This window comes from Lissotriton vulgaris, chromosome 4_1, assembly GCF_964263255.1.
Source record: "Lissotriton vulgaris chromosome 4_1, aLisVul1.2, whole genome shotgun sequence".
Taxonomy (NCBI): Eukaryota; Metazoa; Chordata; class Amphibia; order Caudata; family Salamandridae; genus Lissotriton; species Lissotriton vulgaris.
Genome location: NC_141691.1, coordinates 1,304,210,009 through 1,304,227,629, shown reverse-complemented (window position 1 = coordinate 1,304,227,629; position 17,621 = coordinate 1,304,210,009). Strand labels below are relative to the sequence as shown.

Below are 17,621 nucleotides of genomic sequence, written 5' to 3'. Positions count from 1 at the left end.
GTTCCTTTGGTGATGGTCGCCTTTATATTATAGGAGACATTGAGATCTGTCTGGAAAGCAAAACCTTTGAAGTCAGAAGAGATGTAATGTTATGCTGCCTCCGAGAAGTTTAAAGACAATCTTCTGTTGGCATCACAAAAAAGGGTTGCAAATGAGCTGGATAATCTCAACAAGAAGTGCGGTGATCTTGTAGTTGTTGATCCTCCTTCCACCAAATAACGTGAATCTCCAAAGCATCCAACGATGCTCTGATGTCAAATGTCGATGTTGAACAGCGCTTTAACTGGTAGTGTGATGGCAGGCATCGAGATCGATGATCTTTCTTAATGATGGTGTTTTGTCTTTGAGGTCGATTCCTTTGAGTGTAGCAGTTCTCTCCACTAATGTTGAACGGGAGGGCCCAAGATGCAGTTGGCATGCTTAACTGTGCCATGTTCTCCTCTTCCTGGATCACACTTTGCCGGGAGTCCTATGCAGGGGCCTGAAACCCAGTGAATGCAGATGCTTTACTGGAGGCCTTGCCCTTTTTTTGTTTTTTAACAGCAAGTCCTTCAATTTTCCTCTCAACCCAATTCCCTTCCAAGCTTCAAATTCTTCAATTCTTCAATTTCTTTGAAATTTTGGAGTAAAATTAACAGTCCTTCGTGGAAAAAAGAACATGGAGGGCATGATGATGAAGAATTTTGACCAAAAAAACTCAAAGAAATGGGCTGAAACACACCAGGTGCTACAAGGTCCAGCTCCCATGAGCCGGAAAAAAAATTGAATCTAAAAGGCATCCACCAGTACAACAAATCAAGGTGTTGGAATCCGAACTTCTTAAAAATAAAATGTACATTTTTCTTTAGTTCAGCTAATATTAAGACCATCAGGCCTCCTTTTTCCCCCAACTGTTAAAAGGTTTGGCAGCAATTAGGGGAGTTTTAGAGGCAGGAAAAAGTAATTCAGCTCGTGATAGGCTGTGGAAGGTGTTACCAGCATCAAGTACACTGGTGCTGGCACCGAATTAATAATTTAAGAATATACTTCAAGTGTTCTGAGTTCCGAACATTCTGTGGGGAATTATTCAAACGTTTAGAATTTACAATTAGGACCCAAAAATGCAGAATCTTTAATCTTTAAGGCAGGATCCATACACCTATCCTTCATTGAAATATCCTTCCTAATACTGCTCATTCAACTGGGGTAGGATCACTTCCTCACTTATATTCCTGGGATCAAGCAAGGGGCTGTGGCATATTAGATACAGCAGCACAGGAAGCAATCATTAGACAATACCTACTCTCAAGTTGTGACAATGCTCAACAGTTTAACAGAATCTCTTTCCAACAAGACAATGGAACACTGGAAAACAGCCGCGGCTCGTGCAGGTGAGAGGGGGGAGGGCTCGACGGACAATGACCAGGGAAAAGTAATTGTTTATTTAAACTTGCCTTGTCATCTTCTGTCGAAATCTGGCAGATCACTATATTTGCAAACCCATATTTAGGGGCTGGTTTAACAGGTATGTGTGGGGTGCCCTGCAAAAGTACTTGAACTGAATCAAACAGGCAGGTTTGCGTAACTTTGCATTTCTTACTAGCAGATATATACTTTCAAGTTGCCCAATTGTCATGCTTTCAAAGGCAGGAGTACGTGTGTTTGAAGTGTGAGGATGAGGAGGGAACAGCACTAATAATGTTGAATGCAAAGGCGTTTCTTTCCATGCAAACACACATATTTGCACCACATGTACGTATGGAGGCTTCTCTACTGGGTGAAAAATGCTTTTTTTAAAAAATAATAAATGCTTGAGTGATCCAGGGGATGAATTATTAAAGTGCCCTCAGGCGTAACGGGCATGTATGCCACACTTTGCGCCCCTGTGGCATTTGGTATTAAAGGAGTCACAGACGTTTCATGAAGATCCCACTGTAATACAAATCGGATGGCTGCTAAATGGGCCAGAAAGTTCCAAAGAGGACCTACCCTCATTTCCAGCAGCCCCATACAAATGAAGAAATATGTTGTTTTTGCATCAAGCCGTGTTAAAAGCAGACCACAAAGGTAAAGTGATAGTAAGTGTACCCTCCAAGGTCTCAACTTACAAGCTGGGAAAGGGACCCTAGGATCTCCAAAGCACCCCACTGCAGGCCGGTGCGGTTACTCACATCACTTGTCTGCAGGAGAATCTCTTCTCCCCTTTAAAATGAAGGCTGGGTTGCTGTCTGCACAATGAAAGATTGATCGACTTCTTCAGTCACTTCACCTTTCACTAAAGTGTTGTACCCAGTACAGAAGTGAGTTTGCACCTTTATTGTGAACAGCGCATTCAGTGTAATAGGGCACACTGTCCTGGTCTGTGACCAATGCACCCATTTAATTTTGCCTGCAGTGCAGACAAGGCAGTCTGCCCTGGATGGAATACGATGGCAGAAGGATAATGAAAACATTGGCAAAAATACACGTTTTGTTGAAATGTAGGAGTACTCCTAAGGAATACAGTACCTTATCTTTCAACAGTGAGCTTTGTTAGCAGCATGCCTCTTGTGTTTACGTAAACTATGTGCAATGTTTTCGGTTTAAAATGCCCAGATTCAAAAAGTAAGTGACTTACTACTACTGTCGACTTGGCATCATAAATTATTCTCTTGATTCTCTGTAATATCCCATCGCCACCTTGTGCCTGGAAATTAAAAGCAACAAAAAAAAGATAAAACTCCTGATGCAATTAATTACCCTACCTCCCCCTTAACAATCCACTGCAATCAACAATCAGCATGCTGCAGCGGTTATTTATTAAGACGACTACAACTACTACATGTGTGAAGGGCACTAAATCTGTCAAATTTTCAAAACCAGCAACAGGCACACAAACACAGTAGTACAATGTACCATGGAACGCAATATAGCATGTGGATCAGTTGCAGGTCTGTGAGGTGAGACCATATACTCTTGCGTCAAATACCATGCAATGTAAGTTAGGCACATCAACATTGGTCCAAGATAAAAGAGTTAGTGAAAATAATTATCTGGTGAGCATGGAGAGGGGGGGTGGGGGTTATATCCACGGAGGTAAGACTGGAAATGTCAGCTGACAGGGATTAGACTCTCTGAAGTACAAGCAAGCATTGTTGTTTAGAGGAGGGAGTTCATTTGAATAAGTGACTACCAAGCTTTCAATTTACTGTTGACGGACTATTCCTTAGGCACTAAGCCAAAAATGAAAAAGAAAACTTCAAGGATAAGGCTTAAATTAAATAAGGAATTACTCACTACCTCGCATTTGTAGGATGAAACCACACACAATTTGGAGAGGAAAGGCTTATATATCAGACAGTGAACAAGTCTATCATTCCACACACTAGTCAAAGTACAGGTGTGGGGTTTCTAAGGATGAAGAAAGCTTATTAAGCTGGCGACTAAGGCAGGATTCGGAGGGGGGGTAGGTCTTAGAAGCAAAACAACATATGTTGCAAGTATTGCCTAGAAAGCACTACTATTCCACTTGGGGAGGCAACAGGAGCAAAAAGACCTGAAAGTCCCTTATTAGAACAGAATCAATCATTCAACAAAGACTGGTCAGTACCTTCTATTTAATGCCATTTTCTGCTTCAACTAGAAAGGAGTCTTAGTGGAAGACGTTAAGGGTCTGATTTAGGGTTTGGTGGACATAGTAAGGCCAGAAAGGGTAGTGGCAGTCTTTACGTCCACCACCCTACCTTTACTCCGTCTGCCAAATTTAGTCTTCCAGCCCCACTGTCATCTTAATACATTGGCAGGAACTACCTTCATGGCAGTTCCTGCCAATATAGGAAAAGTTTGATGAACGGCACCCTAAGATGGAGTTTGTTTTTTATTTTCCAAAAACAAATGACTTCCACACAATAGGTTTTCTCCCATTTTTCCTTTTTTACTGTCCCTCACAGTCAGGATGTACTTGGTGGTGACTAACAGTGTAACAGATTTAAAAAAACAAAAGGCATCGGACAGCCTACTCTAACAAGAGTGGGCATTGGGACAAATGCCTTTCCCTCTACTGGTCACTACTGTGTTGACACATCATAGGAAGGTTTACAAATACATTTTAATTCGTCAGGGTAAACCTTGCGGTACATCCACTTCTAAATTGGGCAGGTGGACAAAGGGGGGGGGAGGGGGGGAAGAAGAAGGTGCTCCTCACCATTGCAAACAGAACCCTCTCAGTCAAACTCTAAATCATCCCAAAATTTATCAATAAAAGATAGGTTACTATGAAGCCTAGCAAAATACTTTTCTTTAATATTGGAAACATCCTGGCTAAGAAGAAACTTGACTTGTAATTTTAAACCATTTAAAAAAACATATGAATTACCTAGTACTGTAGGAAATCAGTCTTTTCTCTGTGGAACCATCAGGTTTCCTGCCTTTTTCTGGATATTATTTTTGCTAGTTTTAGTACTCTGTGCAGTTAAACAATGCTAACCAAGAGTATCGAACCTGCCCCTCCACCTCTAACCATGGTTACATTGGCTTATTACTGGTTGACACATTTAACTTGCCAATAAGTTCACTGCATTTGGTGTACAAAGTGCACCCAAGGCCTGGAAATGTTATACGAGACTAATGGACTGCAGCACCTAGTGTGCTCTCCAACAGGGTGGCTTTACAAACATGTCTTGAGGCCCTACCCTGTGTAGCCTGAATGCTGCAGAGCAAAACCTTCAGAGCATTGTGTCAAAATAAACCTTTTGAAAGCTACAGGCTTCATTTTTAAATATTAGTAAGTCACCCATATACAGCAGAATACATGGTATTTAAAAGTGGGACACATACAAATTTATATTACCATGTCCCTAAAGTGACAGGGCCCAAACAACTATTTTCACTGCAGCAGCCCAAGGTGTCTAAAGTAGAAAACCAGAGTCCATATTAAAATACTAATACTGAAATTGGCAAAGGGACTAGCTAAAAAAATAATGAACCCACTATTTTTTGATAGCTCTTAAAAATCCAATTCAAAGGTGACGTCGGATTTTTAATAAATATGAAGGAAAATAAACTATTATAAATGTACCTTTCACCAAGGGTTGGGGGAATTCCGTTGACACCAGAGAGTCATGTCCTGCCAAACTGGTCTTCCGAGCAACATTGAACACTTTGGTGCACTTGAAGGGAGATAACAGGATGCCAGGACAAATATTTGTTTGCAGTCTGTTTCCTGAAGGACCATGATCTTGTCCTATCAGGCTCCTGTCTCTGGGCGTGTTTTGGGTACAGTGACCCCTTCAAACTGGATTTTGTGCAAGATGTGGGTGGACACTAGCAATTACCACAATTCACTCCCCTACAAACCTACTATCAGAGCCAAAGTTTAATGTACCGGAAGACTTTCGCCATCTTCAAAATGCCCTGAACCATGGCATTTTAGGTCGGTTTGTAGTAGTAAGAAACAGGAACTACTGGAAAATTGGGCACGGTTGCCCCCAGGAACTTTTCTCACATAGCTTAGAAAGTGCCCAGGAGTCACACCCACCCATTAGCTGGTGACAGGCATAAATGTGGCATGCCAAGGCACCTGGACAAAACACATTTTGGACCTTCGGCAGAACAGAAGAGGCCTGGACCAGCTACCCCTTGTACCCAGGAAAGAGAAGTTACCTGGCCTCCTGTATGGCTACAAGGACACAACCAGCTGCAAGTGGCCTTTCCCTGTACATACCCAGCTGAACAGTTTCAACTGGACCTGGACTGGACGCAGCTGTTACAGGAGCTAACGATCCTGTTGGCCTCTGCCTGACAGCATGTGAGCATCTACGTGCCTCACCTCTCTCCTGGGTGTGTTTTAAACATACTTGTGTGGATGCTTGGGGTCCAGAGATTTGGCAACTTTTTCCTTCAGACTAGTGGGACTTAAAAACTGTTTCAAACTTTCCGACTTGCAGACTTTCACTGGACCAATCCATTTGAAAACTGGTCCTGGGTCCTGGTCTACCCCGGCCATTCGGTATACTTTACATTTCCTTGGTGCTTTTTCCACTGAATCTTTAAAAATGCATACCTCTAGTTCCCTTGGTTAGATTTTTGTTGTTTTGTTGTCACTTTATTCAATTTTACTTTATTTTTCCAATTAATTTTGGGATTTTTACTGCCTGATGTTTGGACTTTATTACTGTTTCAGTACTGCACAAACACTTCACGCACTACCCTAAGTTCAGCCTACGTGCTCTGGGGGAAGAGCCATGTATATGTTATTTTTTTCTCTTAAAACCCCAATTACAAAATGTTTAAAACTACTCACTTGGATCACTGGTTCATCCATGTATGATTTAGAGACACAGAATAATTTAAACAACGCTAAAGGACACTCAAAAGTACAGCTCGTGTTTCTATTTTGATAAAATGAACTATTACTGAGGACCTCACAGAAAAAAAGGTATGATTTCAATATGGAGTAATCCAAATTCACAAACAAAATCAACAACCTAATTATCCGGGAGTCTTCTCCATAGGTATTCTTGAAGCTGTGAAAATCGGAGATTTTACAATTTTCAGATAGAGGTACTGTATTTTTGTGAAAGTTGCATCTGCCCTCCCTGACACCAAGAGAACTGTTGTCCAAGGGTAACTCCTGTTGGCCGTGGCTGCGGAAGTGATCTTGCTGTACGTTACCTCAGAGAAGAATGCGCTTCTGTTTTTAAATTCAACTCCCTTCCGAAAAACTACCGTGCTAGTGGCATGAGCAGGCCTTGGGAAGGCGGCTCTGCAATCTGCTGCAAATTTAGTTTCTAATTAAACTCTACATGTAAGACATCTTATGTTTGTAATGTTAGACAGAAGCTCTGCCAGCTTCTGCGAGTTAACAATGTGGTTTGTGTTTTTTAAGTGCAACCCGAAACCGTTATCTCCACCGCACAGATTCTGCAATAGGCTGTGCTACAACCAACCACTGCAGAACTTACACTTATGCGACTATGATTTTAGTGACAACAACAATGCAATTGTTTGAGCTGAACTCGGCATATTGTTAAAACTACTAAACCATAATCGAATTTTAATGTATTTTACACACTGCAGCTCTAGGAGAAGATGTATTTTAAGTTTTAGAAGGTATGTTTGGGTTTGTCTGGCCCACTGTGAAAAATCTTAAATTATAATTAACATTTTAATGTATTTTCCCCTCAAAAGAAATTTTAGGTGCGAATAGAAGTTACATTTCTCGAGGCATTGGTTTGTGAAACGTGGCCGTCTTTATAATCTAAGCTCTAACAGACCTGCTTCTGGGAGATTTTCCCAATGACAGCCTTTAGCAATCACAAATTACAGTTGGCTATTGCTGGAGTTGTTAGGGCAAGAGATAGGATTAGAAAGTGCGGTCGATAATGCGCAGGGGGAAAGGGAATGGGGGAAAGGGAATGGAAAAAAAGGAACGAAAAGATAAAACAAATAAGAAAACAATAGAAAACAAGAAAATACAAACAGGGTTGGTCAAGCGACACATCAAGAGAAAAGAATGTAGACAGAATCATAGCGAAGGAGGCCAAACTTCAGAGAGAAAGAAACCTAACAAGCGAAAATGAGAGAGAGACCGAAAATAATAAGAAATGAGAATGAGAGAGAAAGAAAGAAAGGGAGACAAATAAACAAGAGACAGCGAGCCCGAATCAGAGAGACCCCACAGAGAGAAAGCAAATGGTAGAGAAATCATGAGAAAATACTGCAAGAGGAAATGAGACAGAATGAGGATGTAAGAGAATGAAAAACGTGTTCGCATGCAAAAGCTAGAGGGAGGGGGTGTGATGAGGTAAAGAAAGTGAACGTTGAGCTTGGAATGGTCATGAAAGAATCACAAGCTGCTGAGGCATAAGACCTGGAAGGCAAAGCACAAAAGCACTCTTAATCGGATTTAAGCAGTGGATTTGCTCCCAAAGCAGGAAAATCACTATGTGGTAAGTCACGGGCCTAAATGTGCACCAAACAAATAGAATGATTTCATTATTTAACTGCACCCCATTGAACATCTTTGAGGTAGCATTCCACTTTGCTAACTGTATAGATTTCTCTACTACCCACATTTTTTCTTGAATGAAGACTGCTTCTAAGATTGGTCTGCCTGTGCCTTTAACTCTCCTAGAAGCTCTGGCCTTCTGCTGGTTATAGGACCAATGGTCTGCCTTTCTGTCAAAGCCCAAGCAAGTAGACATCCTGTGAGAACACCATTATATCTGTGGTGCAATCTCTGTCCTTAAAATAGGACATAGTGAACAAGCCGAGGAGGTAATGCATCTAAGGATAGAGGCTTCTGCCTAGAAATTCTGTATCTAGAACAGAGTAAGAGCTGGAAACTAGCAACAGGGATTAGACACTAGGAAGTACCAGTATTATTCTAATCTAGACAAATCTGTTACTTGGCGAGTATATGTTAAAACTGGGCCCTTGTGGGAGCCTATATTTAGCAAGGCATAATGGACTAAGACTTTAAAATGATTAGGTTTAGTTGTCATACCTGTACTTTCACTCATGGTTATAATTTTACCAAATCATTTACTTAGAGCTTTTCTGGACCTTAAGTTATTAAACTCTTGATTATGCTACACTGCTGTCACTGATTGATGCATTCCCCCGTGAAACTCTTAGATCTGGGTCTTGTGCTGTCAAGTTACCTAAAGCAATAGTTAGTTCAAGTAGAGATGGAAGAGTTACTAAAGGGTTTGTAGCATCCTTCACTCTCTGATCTACACTGTATGACGTCATAAATTCCATGTGGTTACCACAGCTACTAGAATGTATATTTTCAAGCTGTGGTGGTTATTACTTTGAGCTTGGATGAGATCTGGATGTGTCTCCTTTTATCTCCAATAAACCTGAGCTCCATCTCTACTCAATCCTGTGTCAGCTGCATTCTTATTAACAACCAGGATCTTACATTATTTGGGTAAGTTGTCCAACAAGACTCAGTTATCTAGAGCTGACATTCGCCCATTAGCATATGGAGGTAAACTCATTCCTCTTTTGGGATGCTTTACAGGACGAATTGAGTACAAAAATCTTTATACTGTTGGCAAGATCTATGTTTCGCAGAAAGGTGACAGTATCATCAGTTGGTTTCATCAGGGTGATCTCCATATAATGCTTGATCCCAGTTCTAGCAATCCCATAATACTCAAAGAACTTGTTAGTTCTGTCCAAGTTGATTCCAATGTTGAACTGTTGTCACGCATCAAAATGCAATTTCCTAAGGTATTTAGAGATGAACTAGGATGTCTCAAAGATTTCAAACTTGAGATTCCATTAAGACCTGGTTCTCAACCCTATGCTTGCAAGCCTAGACCTGTTCCCATTTCCCTTAGGGATGAGATGATAAGTGAATTGGAAAAATTAAAGTTGGGAGGGATCATTGAGGAAGTCACAGGAACTGATTGGATTGCGCCCGTAGTTGCTGCTCGCAAACCCAATAGTTCTTTGTGTCTATGCATTGATTTGAGGCAGTTAAATAAGTGTGTGATCAGTGACAGATATCCTCTCCCTAACACCTCAGATCTTTTAACTAAAGTGGGTATTGCAAAAATATTCAGCACGTTGGATTTGGCCTCTGCTTACCACCAGATTGAGCTAGAAGAATCTTCAAGAAATCTTACATCTTTTATTACTCCCTTTGGGACTTTTAGATTCATCAGAATGCCCTTTGGTCTTGTTTCAGTGGCGTCTGTATTTCAGCGCATCATGGAGAAGGTGCTTAAAGGTTGTGAAAAAGTGTGTGTACACCAAGATGACATTCTCGTATTTGGTAAGAATGATGTTGAGCATGAATCTATCCTGTTTGATGTGCTTAGTAGACTTGAAAGGGCCAACCTTACTATCAAGATTGACAAGTGTCATTTTGGTGTCTCATCAATTCATTATTTAGGTCACACAATTTCAAAAGATGGTATTGCACCCAAGGCCAACTTGGTAGATACAATTGTTAAGATGCCTCCTCCCTCTTCCAGAGAAGAACTGATGAAATTCTTTGGTATGATAGAGTATTACAACAAGTTTGTTAAAGGTTTTGCTGGTCAGTGTGTAGGTTTAAGGGGCCTGTTGAAAAAGGGTTCTGAGTTCATTTGGAATGATACCTGTGAGTCTGAATTTCAGACGTTAAAAAAAGGGCTTGAAAAAGCTCATAATCTTAGAAGTTTTGACCCTCAAAAGATTTCCATTCTTACTACTGATGCCAGTCTCAAGGGACTTGGTGCCGTCCTCCAACAAGAGAATAACGGAGTCTTAGAGACCATTATGTTTGCCTCACGTGGTCTTAAGGACCCTGAGACTCGTTATTCCGTTATTGAACGGGAGGCTCTGGCTGTGTTTTGGTCTGTCAAGAAATTCAAGAAATGTTTGTGGGGAAGCAAGTTCATAATCAAAACTGATCACAAGCCTTTATGTGAGATTTTCGCCAAAAAGGGTATTGATTTAGTGTCCAGCAGAATAACCAGATGGGTTATTGCACTTCAAGAATTTGATTTCACAATAAAATATACACCAGGGGTTCAGAATTGTGTGGCTGACACCTTGTCAAGGCTGGTTGATGTTTCACAGGACGAACCTTTAGAAGATGACTATGAAGAAGATAAATATCAGGTTTGCCCTGTATCTGTTGAGGTCATTGATGAATCTGAGTGGCGTTCTAAATTATCATCCGATCCTGTTCTCTCTGGTGTGATGACTCTCTTGGAGAAGGGTTGGCATTCTAAGAAACAGGGATCTGCTGAGTGTGCCAAATTCTGGGGAGTGAAAGATGAATTAGCTGTTTGTAATGATCTTTTGGTTTGTGGGACTAGATTGGTTCCTCCTTCTGAACTACGTAAGAACATCATTGATCTGGCTCATGAGTCACACTCTGGTATGACAAAAACTAAGGAAAGAGTTTGCTCATCCTACTGGTGGCCAGGCATGGATTTGCACATTGAGCGTGTCATTAGAGATTGTGTGGTTTGTAATTTGAGTGATAAATCCAAAGTTGTAAGAGTGCAACCTATGATCATTAGGGATCTCCCTAGTGGGCCGTGGAAAGAGGTCTCATTTGATATCCTTGGTCCCATTTACACTGATGGTCAGCAGATTTTCATTTTTGTATTAATGGATTTATTTTCCAGATGGCCTGAGATACACTTCACATCTAATATTGAGACTAGCTGTGTTATAAGATTCCTAGAGACCCTATTTGCAAGGGAAGGCTTTCCACAATCCATCCTCACCGATAATGGGGTTCAATTGGTTTCCAGGGAAATGGAGTCTTTCTTACTTAGGTGTGGTATAAATCATAACAAATGTGCCCTTTATCACCCAGAAACCAATGGAATGGTGGAGAGATTTAACAAAGTACTCAAAGACACCATCTCTTGGGCTAAAGGGGCAGGTCTCAATTGGAAAGAACAAGTTCTTAAAAAAGTGGAGAATTACAGATTCACTCCTCCACTGGTAAATCACCCTTTGTCCTCTTTAGAGGAAGGTCACCTTGTACGTTGTTAGAACCAACATGGGTGAGGGATTTGAGTGATGAAATTGCTAATTGTTCTAAAGATAGTGATTTAAATGATGAACTTAATTGGCGTGAGAAAGAGATTCTGAACTCTTCCAACAGAAAGCTCTACTTCGATTCCAAACATGCTGTTAAAGCAACGCCTGTGAAGGTTGGTGACATGGTAGTTGTTAAGCTTCCTGGTAAAAAAATCAAATTCTCTGAACCAATAAAAGTGATAAAAGTCTTTAAAAATGCTGTGAGAACCCTAGACCACAGAATATAGAACTTAAATAGAATTTGTGTTTTATCTGGAAATCATCGACCTCCTGCTCCTGAACTTAGGACAAATGTTGATGATTCCCGGTTTGACACTGATCATGAGGTTCCTAGAGTGTTTCGACGCTCTTCCAGATCTATCAAGAAACCTTCTCATTTAAAAGACTATGTATCTTAATGAAAGTATTGTTGTTTATCTATTGTTTTATAATTCATGTTTTCTTCTTCTTTTGCTATAGTTTTCATTTTGGTTTTTTTATGGGGGGGAAGATGTGTAGCATCCTTCACTCTCTGATCTACACTGTATGACGTCATAAATTCCATGTGGTTACCACAGCTACTAGAATGTATGTTTTCAAGCTGTGGTGGTTATTACTTCGAGCTTGGATGAGATCTGGATGTGTCTCCTTTTATCTCCAATAAACCTGAGCTCCATCTCTACTCAATCCTGTGTCAGCTGCATTCTTATTAACAACCAGGATCTTACAGGGTTATTTTAACTTCAAAAGTTTATCTTCATGGCAATCTTATAAAACATGGATCTCCTCACATTTTTCTCAAAAATGGCACTCATTAACAATTGTAACTAAAAATATTACACTTGTGACTAAAAATATCACAACTGTGACTAAAATGATTTTCACCAGTACTTAATTGCCTTGCCTCCCAAAACACTACTGTCTTGAATATAAAATAGCCCTCATAGTGTAAATTATATTAAAATGTTCATAAAATGCAACTCAGAAGTCAAAAACGTCACTACTTTCATTGAAAGATTATTATTTTCTAATGTAATTCTTGTGCCTGCTCCATTAAACGTCCCTGGCTGGCACTGCGCAAAGGAACCCCAGTTTTTCTCGTGAAAGCTTTGGGCATCCTACCTTTCGTGCTGCTTCCGGTGGAGATTATCTAAGCCTGCTAAAGTTTACTGTGGACCCTTGCCTGGAATTAAAGTCTTTATGACCCAGGCATTAATGCACTAGCTGACAAGCAGATAATTATGGATGCAATCCCCAATAACGCTGGCTTTAAAAAACAGAGCCCTACAAATAAACATTCGCAATACTTTCTTGCTATAATCACGACACATTTTCACAGACAAATGGAGTACAAATGAGCTTAACCACAGAACATTTTTTGCATTTATTACCAGTCACCAATAAATGCCGGAAGATATAGAATTATAAAAAAGAGCTTACTACTACTTACGTCTGCTGTACCCTCTAAGATGCTATTAATGAAGGCGATCATCTCCTCAGTACTCTCAATATGTTTCTGTGGCAGATAATACTGTTGGTTTGAAGTGTTCAGGACAACAATACTGGGCATCTCCACCTCACTACAAAAGTACATAGCACAGTTTAGAAACATTCCCCCCAAAACAGAAGGTGGTTTCATATTAGATAGTACAAAAAATATACACACACGCACACACCATAAAAATCGTTTCATATTCTCAGCAAGCGAAGGATGACAAGGTTTCTTGTGATTGTACCTAGTGCCTGGCTTTATCTTGAATGAATTACTCTAGATTATTAAGAAAATAGATATTTCCCTGCTAAATCCTTTATGCAAATAAAATTGATGCGCTAGAGAAAGAAAAGTACAATCAAAAACATTTGGTATTTGGTGGTAACAGCAGACCGTACCACTGCATAGCAATGACTAGCAATGGCTAAATTCAGATACAAATCTGCGCAGCTTATTCTTGCGTCTATGACTTGTATACATGCCATATGTTTTGGGAACAAACTAAATTCAACAGCAGCATGCACAGAAAGTTGTACGTTTGTGGTCATGCCTATATATGTCTTTGTGCACCATTGCCAGAGTAAACCTGAAAGAACTGTGCATTTGCACTTTCTACATTTCCTCTTTTATTCAGCAGTCATTTTTTTTCCAAGTGATGGAACACCACCTGAAAATATTGCGAAGTAGATGTCACTAGGGGGCATATGTATCAAATACCGTTTTTGCGATTCTCAAATAGCGATTTTGAGAGAATTGCTATTTGAGAGTCGCAAAACGGGATGTAATAAATTTTCCGCAAATATTTTGCAAATCCTTGGCATTCCTTAATTGCGGTGAGAAAATTGCAAATCGCATTTAAAGAATACCTTCCCATTCATTCCTATGGGCTAGAAGGCCCATAGGAATGAAGGGAAGACATTCTCAATTTGCGATTCACAATCAGAGAATTGCAAATTGAGAATGCAATTTCAAGGGTGCCAGGGTGTCAAAAGGACACACTGTTGCCCCCCTGAAATATGTAGGTGTGCACATACATGCCCTAAGGGCATGTATGTGTGCTACATGGCACTTTAAAAAATGCCAAAAAGTGTATTTTTCAAAGAAATCTCAAATTACCACCAACTTAAAGTTAGTGGTAATTTGCGATTCCTTAAGGCCAAATGCCACTTTTTCTGTGCTTTATACATTGCGTTTAAGGAATCGCAAAATAGAGAATCACAAATTTTGCGATTTTCTAATTGGCGATGCTCTTTTGGGATGACAAATAAATAAACTATAGCAAGATTCACATTTAAAACAAAAAAAATTACTTCACTGTACATAGTACAGAAAATATAAACCATTCCTTTGCTTATACTGTTACTTTGACAAGCGCAAGCCTAAACGAGCTCGCACTTAGGACCCGGCCCCCCGGCCCCCGCCCCTACCTCAGCTAGAGTTCCTGGCGGCTGGTCAGCCCAATGGGGTGGTCGGCCGCTTAAGTCCTTCCGGGGTATCTGGTGACGCGTTTCCGGTGGGGCAGAGGGCGGGGACTGGGGACCTATTTAGGTCCCTGGGGCTAGGACCTCAGTCTCTTCGCCCTCTCTCACACCGGACCGGTTGCTGGACGCGGAAGCGTCCCCCCCCATTTCCCGCCTTTTCCAGTTTAACTTACTTCACGCCTTTCTTAAGTTTAACCCCCCCCCCCCCCCCAAGCGAATTGAAGCGGAGGTCGGGGGATCCTCGTGTGGCGGCGAATCGGCACAGCAGAGTCCATGGAGAGGGGCGAGGAGGAGAAGAACGTCGGGGTCGAAGGCCGTCCATCTCGCCAGGTAGGGAGTCGAGTGTGATCGGGGGCCTGGTTGCAGCCGCGGAGCAGTGGTATGTGGTGCGGGGCTTGGGGTTGGCTTCGATGGTCTGCGGCTGCCAGCAGGGCCCCCGGGCTCGCGGGCTCCTTCCTGGGCGACGTGGACGGGCGGGGGTAGGGACCGGGTGCGGGGATCTCCCTCCATCGTGGGCTGGCGACAGCATCTCCTGCGGGGGGAACTTTCTCTAACTCGGGCAATTTTAGCAGTCAGGGATGGGAGCGCCGCAATGTTTCTGGCGGCGCTTCATAACTCGTAATAGAACGAATACTACATTATGCCCAGCTGCATGTGTGCCGTACATAGCACCCACACTTACAGACAAGTGTACCCTGACACTACCATTCTCTGCGAACCCGGCACTCATGTCCATGTTTGATGCAGAAATACAACACTAAGATATTTGTAAAAATGATTCCTTCTCCCGGAAGTCTTCCCCAGCACGAGGAGTCAATGCAGCACAGATTCCCAGTCACAAACAATCACGGTGCCTGTGTACTTTCAGTTTACTTTAAAAAGAAGGGATCAACAACAGTTACTAAGTCCCTGCTTACTCCAGCCTGTGAGCGCAGACAGATGGGGTTTAAAGATTCCCTAATGTGCCTGCCTCCGCCCTTGCCTTCATTTAAGCTATCTGAATGTTTTACATATAGGTCCCCTCTATGTTATGAAATTGACTAATTTTCGGAAATGTCTACTCCGCGCTTCGACACTCGTCAGGGGTAGTAAGCGCAATATAAATACAATACAATACTCAGAGTGTCAATGCAAATTACGGAAATAAAAGCCTAACTAGTGTGATGTGGCGCTGCTGTGATGTATTAAACCACCCCATTCACACCGAGCGGGCGCTAAGAAGCCGGGACTGGCAGGCGATTTTGTAATATCTGGCAAAAGTCGCCAGAACACATCGAAAGGCAATCTTAGTCCCTAAACTAGACGGATTCGAAGATACATTTAACAAGGCTGCTGTGTGTGAGAGGTAAAGCGAGCCTGCGCAAGACTGTACGAGAGCATTTATGTGCAAGTGACCGAGACTCCAGCCCAAGGCGCTTGATTAGCTTGTGGGTAGTTATAGGGGGGCTTAACATAAGCACTACATTCCTGTGTTTCCTGCAGCGGTGTCTGCCTTAGAGGGATGGAAGTTGCATTCAGATATACAACACGATAACTGACGCACTTTAAACCAGCCTGGACTGGGGGCTTAGTCAAGGGTTAGGGGGCCTTTGTACACACATATGGTGATGGTGATGTGATGCACTAATGTTATGAGGCATATGAGGTATTGCAATGATAATGAGGTGCCTGTTACACTCGTGCACAGCCGGATCGGCACGCTAAATTGGCATGGTTATAGTGCCGGGAGGGCTGGTTCAGCATGTCTACCCTTGGTGAGGGTGAAAGATGAAAATGTACCTTCTGGTTGGAAGCGTTGTTTAAACTGCGGTGGCACGAATTAGAACATAGGAAATAATTTAACACACTAGAATATCGTCTATATGCTTCCTGAGCAAGCCACATTCCCCTACTCACTTACTTGCGAACTTACGGGGTCGTTTAAAGGCTGGCAACTTATGCCTCCGCCAACAGGCGGAACCTGTAGCGCGATGCTTAGATGTTTGATAAATGAAACGAGGAATGTTGCGACACCATTTCACAGCTTTCTGCCGGTGGGAAAGTGCCCGGCGCGAGTTTAATGGCAAAAAAGGGCATACCAGAGACCACTTTAGTAAAACAATACTGTCCCTAGTCCCCTTAACCTTCGGACAGGGCCCTATAAATCGCATTTAGGGGTATTACAGTGACTGTTATACCTGCCTTGAGGGATGACACTATGCCCGATTGACACTCGTTTGTGGCGGTGAAGGGCTTTCCCGACGCGGCTGGGGAGAGAACAAAGTGCACGAAAAACCCCTTGCTTGGGAATGATGGGTGTGCGATTGGCAACCCGAATAAGTGAAGGACAACTGGGGGTGTGATTTTTAAGTGGGAAGAGTGCGACATGGACAGGACGGCTCTACTCCTAGTCATAAAATCCGGGAAAATGCCCCAGTCAAGAGTCATTAATAGGACCCCCATAGCGGGATAGGCCCGGCATTACCCTTAGGTCAAGCACAACTACAAGAGAATAACGTCTTCAGTTTTCAAATAGCGCCTGGTTAACACTGTTTCAAATAGCGCCTGGTTAGCACCGTAGCGGGATAGGCCCTTGCATTACCCTTAGGTCAAACACGACTGCGAGAGAAAACTTCTTCAGTTTTCAAAAGCGCCTGGTTAGTACTATAAATCGAACTAGGGTTAAATACAGTGAGCGGCAGCTCTCTTACCACGCGTGTGGGTGGGTAGAATATGTTGCACAAATATATGGCACTACCTATTTGTCTTGAGTAACTTAAGCGGGCAACGAAACTCACATTTCTAGAGACATAGGTTGGCACGGCAGGGAACTCCAGTGACCGCAGAGTTGGGTCTAACAATACTGCCCCCTCCTCTCCCCTTTACTCTTTTTTAAAAAACGTTTCAGAGAGATTCCCACATCGGTGCGTTTGCACTGCTGGGCTTTGCTCGAATGAACCCCATGCAATCATAGTATACGCGGTATTGCTTTCATTTAATAGTTCCTTAGGGCCCTCGTACAATATTGTTGGGTCTGACTGAACTCTCAGGTTCGTTATGCTAGAGGCATGTACCGACTATTGCGCTGGGTCTGACCGATCCTGTGAGGTCATAGTTAGCATAGTAAAGCTATGTATCACCTTTACAACTGTAGCCGGCGGAACCCGCCGTGA

General features: G+C 42.1%; 1 protein-coding gene across 1 annotated transcript in view; it reads right to left on the bottom strand.

The window, feature by feature from the left end:
* Positions 1 to 17,621, bottom strand: part of TMX3 (thioredoxin related transmembrane protein 3) — a 234,054-nt gene that overhangs the window by 18,051 nt on the left and 198,382 nt on the right. Inside the window, exons 14-15 of the mRNA XM_086965544.1 lie at positions 12,947 to 13,076; positions 2,597 to 2,665 (exon numbers count right to left, since the gene is read on the bottom strand). Of these exons, the coding sequence (XP_086821670.1) occupies positions 2,597 to 2,665; positions 12,947 to 13,076 (199 nt within the window). The remainder of the gene's footprint in view (positions 1 to 2,596; positions 2,666 to 12,946; positions 13,077 to 17,621) is intronic.